We start from the raw sequence: 17,125 nt of genomic DNA, 5'->3' as shown, positions 1-17,125 counted from the left end.
CTCGCACTCGTGCACCTTCCGTTCACCACGGCTGGCGGCGGCGAGGTGGCGGCGCCATTTGACTACAAGAAGGCGCTCCACAGCAGCCTCCTCTACTTCGAGGCACAGCGATCGGGCCGCCTGCCGCACAACCAGCGCGTCAAGTGGCGCGGCCACTCTGGCCTCGCCGACGGCCTACAGCAGGGCGTGGACCTCGTGGGCGGGTACTATGACGCCGGCGACAACGTCAAGTTCGGCCTGCCGATGGCGTTCACGGTCACCATGCTGTCGTGGAGCGCCATGGAGTTCGCGGACGACATCACTGCCGCCGGCGAGTGGCGGCACGTGCTGGAGGCCATTAAGTGGGGCACCGACTACTTCGTCAAGGCGCACACCGAGCCGTACGTGCTCTGGGCCGAGGTTGGCGACGGCGACACCGACCACTACTGCTGGCAGCGGCCCGAGGACATGACCACGTCGCGGCAGGCCTACAAGGTCGACCGCGACAACCCTGGCTCAGACCTCGTCGGCGAGACCGCCGCCGCGCTGGCCGCCGCCTCCATGGTGTTCCGCCGCTCCAACCCCCACTACGCACAAGTTCTCCTCCACCACGCCGAGCAGGTGCGTAGACATATGCAACGCCATTGTTGTCGCTCTGTTGTACATGCATGAAACATGTTTACTAACGTGTAATGCATATGCAGCTGTTCGAGTTCGGGGACAAATACAGGGGAAAGTACGACAGTAGCATCGGCGAGGCGTATAGCTACTACGCGTCGGTGAGCGGGTACGGCGACGAGATCCTTTGGGCGGCGCTGTGGCTGCACCGGGCGACGGGGAAGGCGAGCTACCTGGACTACGCCGTGGACATGGCCGACGAGTTCGGCGGCACCACCTGGGCCATCACGGAGTTCAGCTGGGACGTCAAGTACGCCGGCCTCCAGATCCTCGCCACCAAGGTGAGCATCAGCTGTACATGACTGCTCAACAAATTAACTATTTATTCTCTAATTTTATATTGCACCATTGTTTCTTCGGGCCCGTGGTATGGCATGCATGATCGAAAATGTTTTCCTCAAATATATTTCTTCAAAAAACCAAATCCCTGGACAAATAATGTGTTTTTTAACATGTCGTGTCATTTTAGGTGCTGCTGGAAGGGAAGCACCCGGAATACAAGGCGACGCTGGAGAAGTACAAGGCCAAGGCGGAGCACTACCTCTGCGCCTGCCTCAACAAGAACGGCGACGCCGGCAACGTCAACCGCACCGCCGGCGGCATGCTCTTCGTCCGGCAGTGGAACAACATGCAGTACGTCACCAACGCCGCCTTCCTCCTCACGGTCTACTCCCGCTACCTCACCTCCGCGGGCCAGGAGCCGCCGGTGCTGCAGTGCCCCGACGGGCCGGCACACGCCGACGAGCTGCGGTCCCTGGCACGAGCGCAGACCGACTACGTCCTCGGCGCGAACCCTGCCGGCGTGAGCTACTTGGTCGGGTACGGCCAGCGGTTCCCGCGGCGGATGCACCACCGTGGCGCGTCCATCGTGTCCCACCGCGGCGACGGCAGGTTCATCGGGTGCATGCAGGGGTACGACAACTGGTTCCTCCGGAGGGGGGCGAACCCAAACGTGGTCATCGGCGCCATCGTCGGCGGGCCGGACCACCTCGACCGGTTCAGGGACAGGCGCGACAACTACATGCAAACGGAGGCGTGCACGTACAACACCGCGCTCATGGTTGGCATCTTCGCACACTTGCACGGCGAAACGGCCATCACGAAGAAAAGCTGAACAGGAAGAAGTTCTAAGATTAGTGTGAAGTTTTACAAAACTGGTCTAGGATGTTTTTTGTTGGTTTAGTTAACTGCTTAGATTGTTCATATTGGTAGAGAAAGTAGAGAGTGCAGAGTAGTGGTGTATGTGGTTTGCAAACAAGATGAATAGACTGCATGGCATTTTAAGCTGAAAACACATATCTGTGTATACAGTTTGTAGTCGAATAAGGTGATTCATAAGGGCATCTCCAGCCGTTCGCCCCCCAGGGGGCGCCTAAAATCGCCGCCTGGGGGTGAGCCAGCGTAAAAATTAGGCCTGGGGGCGAGTTGGTCCCCAGCCGCCGGCCCCAGGGCCGCCCCCAGGCACGTTTTAAAATAAAAGAAGTTCGGCGAAGTTCGGCTTAAACACGATAAAATTCGGCCAAACACGATAAATTTTGGCCAAACACGATAAATTTCGGCACATTTCGGCGAAGTTCGCGGATTTTTATTACATAGCACATATACATAAACTAATCTAAAGGAAAAACTGGCCGAAGTCGCCGCCGTCGCCGCCATCGTCGTCGTCGGCCTTCTCCTCCTTGACGCGGGCGCCCCTGCTGGACCCCTGCCCGGCGTCGCCATGGCGGACGGGTGGCGGCGCATCGTCGTCGTCATCGCCGCTGTCGCAGATGACGACGACTCCGCCTTCGTCGCGGCCGCGTCGACGCTCCGCGAAGCGAAGCAGGGCGGCGCGCTGGCGCTCCTTTGCCTTCTCCAGGCGCTCCTTCTCCATCGCTATGGAGTCCCTGCGCGCCCATTCCAGGGCCGCGTCGTCGTTGTCGAGCTCCGTCGTCACCGGCGCGGCCGGCTCCTTCTTCACCGGCGCGAGCCCCGGCTCCGTCTTTGGCTTGACGAAGCGCGGAGGAGGAGCCGACGAGTAGGCGCGCCGGCCGCCCTCGTTGATGACGATGCCGGCGCTGCGAGTGCGCCGGCCGAGCGGCGTCTCCGCCGCGGGCTCGGCCTTGACGCCGAGCAGGGCCGGAGTGCCGGAGGAGTGCGATGAAGATCGGGAGGAGGAAGAAGAGGAGGAGGACCCGAACCTCCTTGGCGCCCATGGCCCGGCGCGTCGGTGCTGCGCCGGGGCGGCCGCCCTCGCCGGGTACGCCAACGGCTGGTCGTTGCCTCCCTCGAGGTACGTCAGCACGCCCTCGAGTGTGCGGTCGGGGACGCCCCACCACAGGTGGCGCCCCTCGCTGTTCTGCCGTCCGCCAACCACCGGCGCGCCGTTGATGGATGCCAAGCGCTGCTGCTGGCGGCGCTCGAAATACGCCGTCCAAGCCGCGTGGTTGTCGGCGCCGTACTGGGGAAGGAAGAGTTGGGCGTCGGTGAGGGAGGCGCGCACGACCTCGACTTCCTCGGCGAAGTACGTCGGCTTCGCCACAGCGTCGGGCAATGGGGGAATGGGCACTCCCCCGGCGCTGAGCCTCCACCCCGTCGGCCCGGCGCGCATGTCCGGCGCCGCCGGGATGTTCGCCTGGAACAGGAGCCAGGACTCCTGTTCGCGGAGCGAACGGCGGCCGAAGCCGTTGGCCGCCGCCTCGTCTCCGGGGTAGCGTTCCGCCATGGCGACGGGCTTGGGAGAGGTAGAGAGATAGAGGGAGGGGCTGGGCGGCGGCGCTCGGGAGAGGTAGGGAGAGGGAGGAGCTGGGCGGCGGCGAGGGGCGGGGCTGGTGTGGGCACAAGCGAGTGCAGGCCACCGGCTATATAGCCGCGCCGCACCCGTGTGTACGCGTGCAAGGGAGGGGAGGCGTCGGCGCGCCGTCCCGTGACGCGCCGCTCGTGAGGAATCAATGGCAAGGCTGACGGGCGGCATCCTTGGCATTGATTCCCTGCGGGAATCGAGGCCGTTGGGGGAAGACGAGGCGCCGTGTCGCTGACGCGGCAGGCCCGCGGCTGTTTCGCGCCAAAATAGTTCGCCCCGGCGCCCCCGGGCGGCCCCCAGCGCGCCGGGTTCGGCCTGGGTCCGCCGGCGCTGTTTTTGGCCCAGGTCGGCGAAAATCGGGATCCTGGGGGCGCGACTGGGCCGTTTTTTGGCGTCGGCGCGAAAAAATCGCCTGGGGAGGCCTTCCTGGGGGCGCGGCTGGAGATGCCCTAAGGGCATCTCCAGTCGTTGGCCCCCCAGGAGGGGCAAAAAATCGCCCCCTGGGGGCGCACCGGCGCTAAACCGCACACTGGGGACGTGATGCCCCCCAGTCGCGGCCCCCCACGGGTTTTTAAAATGTTTAAATTCGGCGCAAACACAACGCAAACACGTTCGAGTTCGTTCAAATTTAAACATATTTTACAAAAAAAGGAAAAACTACCGCGGGCTACCCCCGCCGTCTCCCTCGCCGCCCGCCTCGCCGCCCGCCTCGCCGCCCGCCTCGCCGCCGCCCACGCGGTTCTACATGCCGAGGAGGCGGTAGAACCGCGTGAAGTCACCGGCGCCGCCGCCGTCGTCGTCGTCGCCCCCACCGATGCCTCCGCCGTCCCTGCTGCATCCCTCCCCCGGTTGGCGCGGCGTGTTGGACGGTCCGGGGGCGACATCGTCATTGTCGCTGTCGAGGACCACGACGCTGTGCTCATCCTCGCGCCCACGCTTGCGGGCGGCGATCTCCTCCAGGGCCCGGCGCTGCCGGGCCATCTCGTCGCGGAGGTAGTCGTCCCGCGCCCATCGTAGGGCATCCTCGTCGGAGAAGCCACGCCGGGCTACCTCCTCGTACTCCGCAGGGAGGCCGGGCTCCGGCTTGGGCTCGACGAGGACGAAGCGGCCGGTGGGGGAGGCGTTGTCGCCGATGCGGACGCCAGAGCTGTGGGTGCGCGCGCTGACAGGCGCGCCCTGGGGCTCCAGCTTGACAGGGCGGAGGTGGAGGCAGGGGGAGCCGCCGGACGAGGAGGAGGACCCCCCGGTCTCCATGCGTCTCGGGGTCCAGGAGCTTCCCCGACGGCGTGTGAATGACGGGGGAGCGGGGTACTCGAGGCGCGGCGTGTTGCCGCCCTCGATGTACTCGAGGACAACCTCCAACGTGCGCCCGGGCACGCCCCACCACCGACGCCGGCCGACGGCGTTGAGCCTGCCGGAGGGTTCGACGCCGTTGGTGGCCTCGAGCTGCTCGGCGTGACGGCGGCGGAAATAAGGCTCCCAGAGCGTGCTGTCGGGGATGTACCGTGGCCCCTCCCTCGTCGCACGCGGCAGGGAAGAGCGTATGCGTGCGATCTCCGCATGCCGCGCCGCGCCGGGGTGGGTATCGGGGGCACCGGCATGCCGCCGACGCTGATCCTCCACGCCCCGGGCACCCGCATGTTCGGCGGGACCAGGTACTCGCTCGAAAAGGAGGCGAGCCTCGTTCTCGTGAAGATGGCGGCGGCCGAAGCCGTTCGCCGCCGCGCCGTCGCCTGGGAAGCGCTCGGCCATGGGTGTGATGAACTGGCGACGACGAGATAGAGGAGAGGGAGGAACGACGACGGCGAGAGAGTGCGAGTCGCCGAGTGCGCTGGGGCGCGTCTTATATAGGCCGAGGCGCCGCCCGTGCGCGAGCTGCCGTGAGTACGCGTCGCGGGCGAGGGAGGGCGAGGGACGCGCGTCATCCGCTCTTCACTGCGCCGCCCGTGAGGCATCAATGGCACAGGCTGACCGGCGCGGCAGCGCGGCAGCTTTGGCATTGATTCGCTGCGGGAAACGAGGCGATGAGGACGACGAAGGGGAGAGAAGAGGGTAGAGTCGCTGACGCGGCGGGCCCGCGGCTGTTTCGCGCCAAAACAGTTCGCCCCTGCGCCCTCGGGCGCCCCCCAGCGCGCTGGGTTCGGCCTGGGTCGCCGGCGCTGTTTTCGGCCCAAGCCGGCGAAAATCGGACTCCTGGGGGCGCGACTGGGCCGATTTTTCGGCGCCGGCGCAAAAAACAACGCCTAGGGAGGCCGTTCTGGGGGCGCGACTGGAGATGCCCTAACCCTTTGCGCGCGCAATGCCAATCGCGACCGCACAAGCTACGTGCGGATCCGAGCCGGCTGGCCCACTGGACCCAGGTCTGGAAAATATATTCCTCCTTCACTGGCCGGTATACAAATCAAATATGTACCTAGGCTACTGCCCGACGCCTCCATTCTCTCTCTCTCTCTCATTATCTCTGAGAATCCAGCCGGTCCTCCTCCCGTCCCCTCCCCCACAGCCGGCGGCCCTCCCGATCTGGAGGCCTCCGACCAGATTAGCTCCTCCATACCACGGCGTGCCTCGCGGTGTCCCGGCTCGCTCGCCGTCACCCAGCTCGTTGCGGATCTGGGAAGTCCGCACTCACCAAGCCTCCCGACGTCTCCTGGCACCAGATCCGGCGACGAACAGGCTGTCTTGTGCCTCCTCCTCAAGCTCACGAGCTGGGATTGCCTCTTCTTGCTTGCCAATGGATTTGTAGTTCAAGGTGATTAGGATTTATTTGCAGCAGTGTAATATTGATTGTTGCGTGATGGATCTAGTAGCACATGGATCCACCATGTTTAATCTTGGTCTTCTGTTCTCTGTGATGAACTTGCATGGGCTACCTTGATCGATTTGTGTCCACAAAAAGGCTAGCACAATTTAGGCCCTCTGATTGTTTGTTGGGATTTGAATACAAGATGGACAAAGTTTTGTCTGCGTTAAGGCTACCTTTCAGCTCTCTGATAAAATAAGCTGCAGTTTATTTTGTTTGCACTGACACGTGAAATCCCTTTGTATAGACATGCTTTATTTCCAAGTTCTCAGCATAGATTGAATTTTTTTGGGCAGATTTGTACAAGAACTTTTTGGATGTCCGTATCGTCCTTTGCTGAAAATTGATGAAGGACTTTATCTTTTTTACAAAGAACTCTGTTTCTACAAAGCGGTCTCTTTGTATAAATTGCTGAAGAACTTTATTGTTATATGTAAAAGAGAATGCTTTTTCTTGCCATATTGATGTTAATAGAACTTTATGTTTAACTAGCTGGCACTTTGTATGAATCCTTGAATAACTTTGTGTACATGTGAATTTGAAGGTTATGAAAATAGTACAAAACTTTATGAAGGCAATTTATGGACTTTATCACAAGTTCAGTAGAACTTTTCTGATTTTTTGCCCCTTTGTCGACTCTGCTAGAAAGTGGCATTTTTATGAATGTTACTACTACCATTTTTTGTGACTTATGAATTACCGACCAGATTAAACATATGCGTGTCAGTTCTTCAAATGTTACAGAATTTGTATCTAGACTTGCATAGATAATGAGCAGCGCATCCCTCGTGACGAATCTGAAGGACATGGGCCATGGGTCTGGTTGTCAGGAGAATATATCGGCCATGGCCCCACATTTGCTGCAATATGGCTTCATATACACACAACAATATATCACATGTCCTGGGAATACACTGCATGGCTAAGAACATGGTGGGGCATGTTGATTGGACAACACCCTGGATGGACGGCAAGGATACAGGTTGTGCGCGCAATCAGTTAGGAAAAATCCACTCCCGTTTGTAGTTCGTGTTTGCGCATGTGCTAGAAGCAGAGTCGGTCTTGTTTAGAAGAGAACATTCTCTTGGAGCGAAATTCTTTCTTGGTGCCTTTTTTTCTTTTCTTTATACAACGGGTAGGGACATGAAGGGTCCCAAAAGCTCGCATTTATAATAAAACAGTTTAGATGCACGTCAGTCAGCTGAATTTTTGTTTTCGGGTCACTCGTTTTTGAATGAAGGAAGAAGAAGGAGAAGGAATAGCCTAGCCGGAGAGAAGGAATGAGCTCGCTGTCATCTTAGGGTTCAGGGTGGAAGCGGTGGTGGACGGCGGTGGTGGGGGCGGTGGTGGGGCTTCACCGGAGAAAAAAGTGGATACAGACGGGGCTAGAGGGATCGCCGGGGGCGATGGCATGCACGGCGGCGGGGAGAGGTTGGGAGAGGGTGGGGCGGCAAGGCTGGCGCAGCAGGGCCGCCGGCTGCGAGCGGCGGCAGCAGGCGACCTAGCCGATAGCAATAGGGCAGCGGGGGAAGACGATATGTTTTCAGGAAGGAATGGTTCGAGGTAGAAGTGATAATCTGGTGCGTTCATTTTTTATCTAACGCTTCATGTTGATTCGACTGACGCCAAATGAAATTTTAGTTGAGTGCCCTGTAGCCATTCCAAGTAAAATTTCCGGGTGCATTTATAGGAAAATTATATCACTCCATAAGGGACCTTGAAAGAAAAGGAAGTCACAAACATGTCCTTACTTTATGCGCAAAGGACCTCAAAGGTAGCAACAAGAGATCAATTGGGTCCTGCTATTGCATTCATGCTCAAGCAAATTCATCCAAGTTTAAATGATGGAGAGAGCCGAACAATATATTTGAACACTTTCCTTTATGTCTAGGCTTTTTAGTCGTTAGATGTGGATCGATGTAGGCTGCATAATTTTTATTTTTAATACGTACTAGCAGGGTCTTCTACACGAGACCATTTTTGCTGCACATGGTTCTAAAATATAATCATTTACTTGTTGGATAAATTGACTTCCACCTTTTTGTGTTAAGGTTTTGTACTTCCTCCTTCCATCTATATAGGGTCTAATACGTTTTTCGAGGCTAACTTTGACCAAATATTAGAACAATAATATATGACATGCAACTTACACAAAGCACACCGTTAAATTCGTGTGTGAAAGGAGCTTTCAATGATATAATTTTCACATTGTACATGTCATGTACTATTAATCTTGTCAATAGTCAAATGCGGTCTTAAAAAACGCATTAGGCCCTATATACATGGAAGGAGGGAGTATCTTCCTATAGTAAATCATACACAAAGTTGTCTTCATGGAAGTAGGGATCTTGGGATGAGAGCGGTGATTCGGTGTTCAGGCTCAGTTGCACCCGCGTTGAACAGAAAATTCAAAAAAAAACTCAAAAAATTCCAAAAAAAATTGCATGGAAGATAATTTGGTGTGTGAGGTGCGCTCAAAATGTCTAGACATTTGAGAAGCTCTCAGCAAAATAGACAAATTTAGGGTATGTGAAAAAGTTTATTGTTCATGTATGTTTCTGACCCAATTTGTCTTTTTTTGCTGAGAGCTACTCATATGTCCAAATGATCGGTAATTTGGAGCACACCTCATGCACCAAATAAAAATTGTTAAGAGCTACTCATATGTTGAGTAATACTAGTAGAATGCCCGTGCGTTTCTACGGGCTACAATGCATGTATTTGAGCGATTCGATAGCAATCATCACGTAAACCTTCTCTCTTGACCGCTCAAAAAAACGTAAACCTTCTCTCTCTCTCAACTCTTCCCCTCTCTATATATCTCCATCTCGCCATTCCTCCACTCACCCTTCCTCCCACTCTCTCTCGCTCCTTGTAGGACATGGATGTCGAGCATGTCGCATGGGTAGGGTTGAGGGGATACAAGAGGAATAGGGGACTCCCTCATAAAGCTCCCCAAAATGATGTTTAACTAAGCATCACTCTCTAGTTTGATGTAATTAGTCTTTGAGCCGTCCTATGAACCTAGAATATCACACATCATTGACCTCGTCAACGACTCATGAGTCTCACATAAAAGATTGAAGTCATTTCTTCTGAAGTATAACTACAAAAGAATGGTGTGCATGAACTTACTTCAAAACAACATCTTGTGTGTCATCTCCTATGAGAATAGTAGCCACTAATTAGGTAAGCAAGATTCAAGTACATACCTAAAAGTATCAAAGAACCTAGCAGAAGACCTGCAACCTTCAACCATGACAAAGGAACACCATTCACTAACACTGCATTTGATAGTATAAATTATCTGTAATAGTTAGGTCCTACCATAAGCAATCTATTGTCAATTGTCTTGCGCGGTTATGCTGTCAATTGCCAATGGACAAACCTACACCTGTGACAGCCCCTTGCATGGTAGTTAGACTTACTTCAGAAAAAGGTAATGGTTTCAAGAATCGAGTGAATGCATCGTCCAAGGCTGAGAACATTTTCTTTACAATGGCATCTAAAATAAAATGTGAGATAAGAAAATTTAATCAGACGGCATAAGAATTTTAAAAACAGGACATCTTTCCTTTTTGCACATATCTAAGTGGTTCTTTATGTTTATAACAGAATTTCAGATTCAATCAAAGCAGGTACATGACATATAACCGGATTTGATCTAATTATCTAATTCAGTTCTATTTTCTATAATATGAAGTGGCGGGTGACGACTTGCCAAAGTGTGAGCTGTTGAGGCACTTGTTTCATATATGAATATAACACTTCATAGAAGAGCATATAATTTAGTCATGAATATTTTGTAAAGTAAAACTAATGTCTATAGATTCAACGGACTACTCGAAATCCGATGTTAACAATCAGACACGTACCACCCACATGCCTTGTCGGCCCTGCGGCCTCGAGCACAATCATAAACATGTGTGTGGTAGCCGTTGTCCTTGCTCCGATGGGTACCCATCGCTGCTGCACAGAGGCCACACACACGACCGTGTTACTGTACAATGTCGCTGCCTTGCTCGTCATAATTTTTCCCCATGCCATCGCCAACCTCCATTCCGCCTCCTCATCCCCGTCCATTGGGATATCCCATCGTAACCTACAAAAATTGGTAATTTGGGTCTTAATATAATTGTAGAAATTCAACACATTCAAATAACCTGCACGCAACTCAAAGACACAGTTTACACTATGATAATAACCGTCTTGGGCACTGAGATGTAAATAATTAAAAGGCACTGAGATTCTTTCATCATATCTAGGAACTAAAGTCAAAATCTTGCGCTCTCTATGTTAGCAAACCTGACTAAATTTATGGATCCATGAAAGGGTCCACCATTTATGATTCAAACTGAATGTTCGGCGATTTTAGTCGGGGGCTCGGTACTTCCGACTGGGACATCACATAGATTGTCCATGGTGTACCCTGCTTCCTTATGAGAGGGAAATGTGCACTCGTTAGGAGATGTCTTAGCAATGCTGCCATCTCACATAGATTGCACATGGTGTAAGTTGCAATGTTGATCTAGCTATGCAAGCAAAGAATGCTAAAGTAGGGATGCGACAACAAAATAGAGCTTATGAGCATATATTACATAACGGTAGGCCATCTTTAAGGTGGTAAACACCAAGTTATTACAAAGCAAATCTAAATTTGAATAATGAGAGGGTGCAGATGAAGGAAATATGCCCTAGAGACAATAATAAAGTTGTTATTTATATTTCCTTATATCATGATAAATGTTTATTATTCATGCTAGAATTGTATTAACCAGAACTTAGTACATGTGTGAATACATAGACAAATAGAGTGTCACTAGTATGCGTCTACTTGACTAGCTCGTTAATCAAAGATGGTTAAGTTTCCTAGCCATATACATGAGTTGTCATTTGATGAACGGGATCATATCATTAGAGAATGATGTGATTGACTTGACCCATCCGTTAGCTTAGCACTATGATTGTTTAGTTTATTGCTATTTCTTTCTCCATAACTTATACATGTTCCTATGACTATGATATTATGCAACTCCCGAATACCGGAGAAACACTTAGTATGCTATCAAACGTCACAACGTAACTGGGTAATTATAAAGATGCTCTACAGGTGTCTCTGATGGTGTTTGTTGAGTTGGCATAGATCGAGATTATGATTTATCACTCCGATTGTCGGAGAGGTATCTCTGGGCCCTCTCGGTAATGCACATCACTATAAGCCTTGCAAGCAATGTGACTAATGAGTTAGTTGCAGGATGTTGTATTACGGAATGAGTAAAGAGACTTGTCGGTAACGAGATTGAACTAGGTATGATGATACCGATGATCAAATCTTGGGCAAGTAACATACCGATGACAAAGGGAACTAACGTATGTTGTTATACGGTTTGACCGATAAAGATCTTCGTAGAATATGTAGGAACCAGTATGAGCATCCAGGTTCTGCTATTGGTTATTGACCGGAGATGAGTCTCAGTCATATATAAATAGTTCTCGAACCCGTAGGGTCCGCACACTTAACGTCCGATGACAATAGGTATTATGAGTTTATGTGTTTTGATGTACCGAAGGTAGTTCAGAGTTCCGGATGTGATCACAGACATGACGAGGAGTCTCGAAATGGTCGATACATGAGGATTGATATATTGGAAGGTTATGTTTGGACACCGGAATGGTTTCTGGTGAGTTCGGGCATTTACCGGAGTATCGGGGGGTTACCGGAACCCCCCGGGGAGTTAATGGGCCTTGGTGGGCCATAGGGAAGAGAGGAGGAGGCGGCCAAGTGGTGGGGCGCCCCCAAGCCCAATCCGAATTGGGGAGGGGGGCCGCCCCCTTTCCTTCCTCTCCCTCTTCCCTTCCTTCCCCCTCCTAGTTGGACTAGGGAAGGTGGGGGGGGGGGAACCTACTCCTAGTAGGAGTAGGAATCCCCCCTTCGGGCGCACCATAGGGGCCGGTCCTCCCCCTCCTCCACTCCTTTATATACGGGGGATGGGGGCACCTCATAGACACACAAGTTAATTCTTAGCCGTGTGCAGTGCCCCCCTCCACATATTTCCACCTCGGTCATATCGTCGTAGTGCTTAGGCGAAACCCTGCACCGGTAACTTCATCGTCACCGTCAACATGCCGTCATGCCGACGAAACTCTCCCTCGGCCTCAACTGGATCAAGAGTACGAGGGACGTCACCGAGCTGGACGTGTGCAGATCGCGGAGGTGTCGTGCGTTCGGTACTTGGATCGGTTGGATCACGAAAACGTTCGACTACATCAACCACGTTTCTTAATGCTTCCGCTTTCGGTCTACAAGGGTACATAGACACACTCTCCCCTCTCGTTGCTATGCATCCCTAGATAGATCTGATACGTCTCCAACGTATCTATAATTTTTGATTGTTCCATGCTTTTACATTATCTGTTTTGGATGTTTAATTCGCTTTATTATACACTTTTATATTATTTTTTGGACGAACCTACTAACCCAAGGCCTAGTGCAAATTGTTGTTTTTTGCCTATTTCAGTGTTTTGTAGAAAAGGAATATCAAACGGAATCCAAATGGAATGAAACCTTCGGGGGAGTTATTTTGGAACAAACATGATCCAGGGGACTTGGAGTAGACGTCAAGAAAGAAACGAGGTGGCCAAGAGGCAGGGAGGCGCGCCTACCCCCCTGAGCGCGCCCTCACCCTCGTGGGCCCCTCGTAGCTCCACCGACGTACTTCTTCCTGCTATACATATCCATATACCCCGAAAACATCCAGGAGCACCACGAAACCCTATTTCCACCGCCGCAACCTTCTGTACCCAAGAGATCCCATCCTGGGGCCTTTTTCGGAGCTCCGCCGGAGGGGGAATCAATCACGGAGGGCTTCTACATCAACACCATAGCCTCGCCGATGGTGTGCAAGTAGTTTACCTCAGACCTTCGGGTCCATAGTTATTAGCTAGATGGCTTCTTCTCTCTCTTTGGATCTCAATACAAAGTTCTCCTTGATTTTCTTGGAGATCTATTTCATGTAACTCTTTTTGCGGTGTGTTTGTCGAGATCCCATGATTTGTGGGTTTATGATCAAGTTTATCTATGAACAATATTTGATTCCACTCTGAAATCTTTTATGTATGATTGGTTATCTTTGCAAGTCTCTTCGAATTATCAGTTTGGTTTGGCCTACTAGATTGATCTTTCTTGCAATGGGAGAAGTGCTTAGCTTTGGGTTCAATCTTGCGGTATCCTTTCCCAGTGACAGCAGGGACAACAAGGCACGTATTGTATTGTTGCCATCGAGGATAAAAAGATGGGGTTTATATCATATTGCTTGAGTTTACCCCTCTACATCATGTCCTATTGCTTAATGCGTTACTCTATTCTTATGAACTTACTACTCTAGATGCATGCTGGATAGCGGTCGATGTGTGCAGTAATAGTAGTAGATGCAGAATCGTTTCAGTCTACTTGTCACGGACGTGATGCCTATGTACATGATCATGCCTAGATATTCTCATAATTATGCACTTTTCTATCACTTGCTCGATAGTAATTTGTTCACCCACGGTAATACTTATGCTATCCTGAGAGAAGCCACTAGTGAAACCTATGGGCCCCGGGTCTATCTTTTATCATATAAGTTTCCAATCTATTTTACTTTGCAATCTTTTACTTTCAATCTATATCATAAAAATACCAAAAATATTTTATCTTATTATCTCTATCAGATCTCACTCTCGTAAGTGACCGTGAAGGGATTGACAACCCCTTTATCCCGTTGGTTGCGAGGTTCTTATTTGTTTGTGTAGGTACGAGGGACTTGCGTGTAGTCTCCTACTGGATTGATACCTAGGTTCTCCAAAACTGAGGGAAATACTTATGCTACTTTGCTGCATCACCCTTTCCTCTTCAAGGGAAAACCAACGCAGTTCTCAAGAGGTAGCAAGAAGGATTTTTGGCGCCGTTGTGGGGGGATCTACGCACAAGTCAAGACATACCAAGTACCCATCACAAACTCTTATCCCTCGCATTACATTATTTGCCATTTGCCTCTCGTTTTCCTCTCCCCCACTTCACCTTTGCCGTTTTATTCGCCTTTTTTCTGTTCACCTTCTTCTAGTATGTATCTTTGTTTGTGTTTCCATGTTCGTTCTATTTGCTTGCATCTTTGCTTGCTAAAAATCTATTGATATGGATCCACTTAAAGTGTTCTACTTGGATCATCTTCGATCCTTATGCGCTCGTGCTGAAACCCCAACTAGCCTAGTGATACGTCTCCAACGTATCTATAAATTTTCATTGTTCCATGCTATTATATTATCTGTTTTGGATATTAATGGGCTTATTTATACACTTTTATATTATTTTTGGGACTAACCTATTAATCGGAGGCCCAGCCGAAATTGCTGTTTTTTTGCTTATTTCAGTGTTTCGCAGAAAAGGAATACCAAACGGAGTCCAAACGGAATGAAACCTTCGGGAGCGTGGTTTCTAGAACAAACGTGATCCAGAGGACTTGGAATGGACGTTAAGCAACCAATGAGGTGGCCACGAGGCAGGGGGCGCGCCTACCCCCTTAGGCGCGCCCTCCCCCTCGTGGGCCCCTCGTGGCTCCACCGACCTACTTCACCCTCCTATATATACCGCCGCAACTTTCGGTACCCAAGAGATCCCATCTTGGGGCATTTTCCGGAGCTCCGCCGGAGGGGGCATTGATCATGGAGGGCCTCTACATCAACTCCATGGCCCCTCCGATGATGTGTGAGTAGTTTACCTCAGACCTTCGGGTCCATAGTTATTAGCTAGATGGCTTCTTCTCTCTCTTTGGATCTCAATACAAAGTTCTCCTTGATTTTCTTGGAGATCTATTTCATGTAACTCTTTTTGTGGTGTGTTTGTCGAGATCCGATGATTTGTGGGTTTATGATCAAGTTTATCTATGAACAATATTTGATTCCTCTCTGAAATCTTTTATGTATGATTGGTTATCTTTGCAAGTCTCTTCGAATTATCAGTTTGGTTTGGCCTACTAGATTGATCTTTCTTGCAATGGGAGAAGTGCTTAGCTTTGGGTTCAATCTTGCGGTATCCTTTCCCAGTGACAGCAGGGACAACAAGGCACGTATTGTATTGTTGCCATCGAGGATAAAAAGATGGGGTTTATATCATATTGCTTGAGTTTACCCCTCTACATCATGTCATATTGCTTAATGCGTTACTCTATTCTTATGAACTTACTACTCTAGATGCATGCTGGATAGCGGTCGATGTGTGCAGTAATAGTAGTAGATGCAGAATCGTTTCGGTCTACTTGTCACGGACGTGATGCCTATGTACATGATCATGCCTAGATATTCTCATAATTATGCACTTTTCTATCACTTGCTCGATAGTAATTTGTTCACCCACGGTAATACTTATCCTATCCTGAGAGAAGCCACTAGTGAAACCTATGGGCCCCGGGTCTATCTTTTATCATATAAGTTTCCAATCTATTTTACTTTGCAATCTTTTACTTTCAATCTATATCATAAAAATACCAAAAATATTTTATCTTATTATCTCTATCAGATCTCACTCTCGTAAGTGACCGTGAAGGGATTGACAACCCCTTTATCGCGTTGGTTGCGAGGTTCTTATTTGTTTGTGTAGGTACGAGGGACTTGCGTGTAGTCTCCTACTGGATTGATACCTAGGTTCTCCAAAACTGAGGGAAATACTTACGCTACTTTGCCGCATGACCCTTTCCTCTTCAAGGGAAAACCAACGCAGTTCTCAAGAGGTAGCAAGAAGGATTTTTGGCGCCGTTGTGGGGGGATCTACGCACAAGTCAAGACATACCAAGTACCCATCACAAACTATTATCCCTCGCATTATATTATTTGCCATTTGCCTCTCGTTTTCCTCTCCCCCACTTCACCTTTGCCGTTTTATTCGCCTTTTTTCCGTTCACCTTCTTCTAGTATGTATCTTTGTTTGTGTTTCCATGTTCCTTCTATTTGCTTGCTAAAAATCTATTGATATGGATCCACTTAAAGTGTTCTACTTGGATCATCTTCGATCCTTATGCGCTCGTGCTGAAACCCCAACTAGCCTAGTGATACGTCTCCAACGTATCCATAAATTTTCATTGTTCCATGCTATTATATTATCTGTTTTGGATATTAATGGGCTTATTTATACACTTTTATATTATTTTTGGGACTAACCTATTAATCGGAGGCCCAGCCGAAATTGCTGTTTTTTTGCTTATTTCAGTGTTTCGCAGAAAAGGAATACCAAACGGAGTCCAAACGGAATGAAACCTTCGGGAGCGTGGTTTCTAGAACAAACGTGATCCAGAGGACTTGGAATGGACGTCAAGCAACCAATGAGGTGGCCACGAGGCAGGGGGCGCACCTACCCCCTTAGGCGCGCCCTCCCCCTCGTGGGCCCCTCGTGGCTCCACCGACCTACTTCACCCTCCTATGTATACCGCCGCAACTTTCGGTACCCAAGAGATCCCATCTTGGGGCATTTTCCGGAGCTCCGCCGGAGGGGGCATTGATTACGGAGGGCCTCTACATCAACTCCATGGCCCCTCCGATGATGTGTGAGTAGTTTACCTCAGACCTTCGTGTCCATAGTTATTAGCTAGATGGCTTCTTCTCTCTCTTTGGATCTCAATACAAAGTTCTCCTCGATTCTCTTGGAGATCTTTTCGATGTAACTCTTTTTTGCGGTGTGTTTGTCGAGATCCGATGAATTGTGGGTTTATGATCAAGACTATCTATGAACAATATTTGAATCTTCTCTGAATTCTTTTATGTATGATTGGTTATCTTTGCAAGTCTCATCGAATTATCCATTTGGTTTGGCCTACTAGATTGATCTTTCTTGCAATGGGAGAAGTGCTTAGCTTTTG

At 50.5% G+C, this 17,125-nt stretch overlaps 1 protein-coding gene and 1 long non-coding RNA gene across 2 annotated transcripts; both read left to right on the top strand.

Moving 5' to 3' along the window:
* Positions 1-6: 6 nt before the first annotated feature.
* Positions 7-1,771, top strand: LOC123153383 (endoglucanase 21-like; the record flags this gene model as incomplete). The annotated part of the gene is made up of 4 exons (XM_044572532.1): positions 7-600; positions 684-938; positions 1,127-1,476; positions 1,549-1,771. Coding segments are annotated over 4 exons (1,422 nt in total), but the record flags the coding sequence as incomplete, so codon positions are not given.
* Positions 1,772-5,847: 4,076 nt separating this feature from the next.
* LOC123151173 (uncharacterized) lies at positions 5,848-6,671 on the top strand. The gene is made up of 2 exons (XR_006475535.1): positions 5,848-6,188; positions 6,536-6,671. It is a non-coding gene; the product is annotated as an uncharacterized lncRNA (long non-coding RNA).
* Positions 6,672-17,125: the final 10,454 nt, after the last annotated feature.

Source organism: Triticum aestivum, chromosome 7A (assembly GCF_018294505.1).
Source record: "Triticum aestivum cultivar Chinese Spring chromosome 7A, IWGSC CS RefSeq v2.1, whole genome shotgun sequence".
Taxonomy (NCBI): Eukaryota; Viridiplantae; Streptophyta; class Magnoliopsida; order Poales; family Poaceae; genus Triticum; species Triticum aestivum.
Note: the sequence above shows the minus strand (reverse complement) of the source record. Positions and strands in the feature narration are given on the sequence as shown.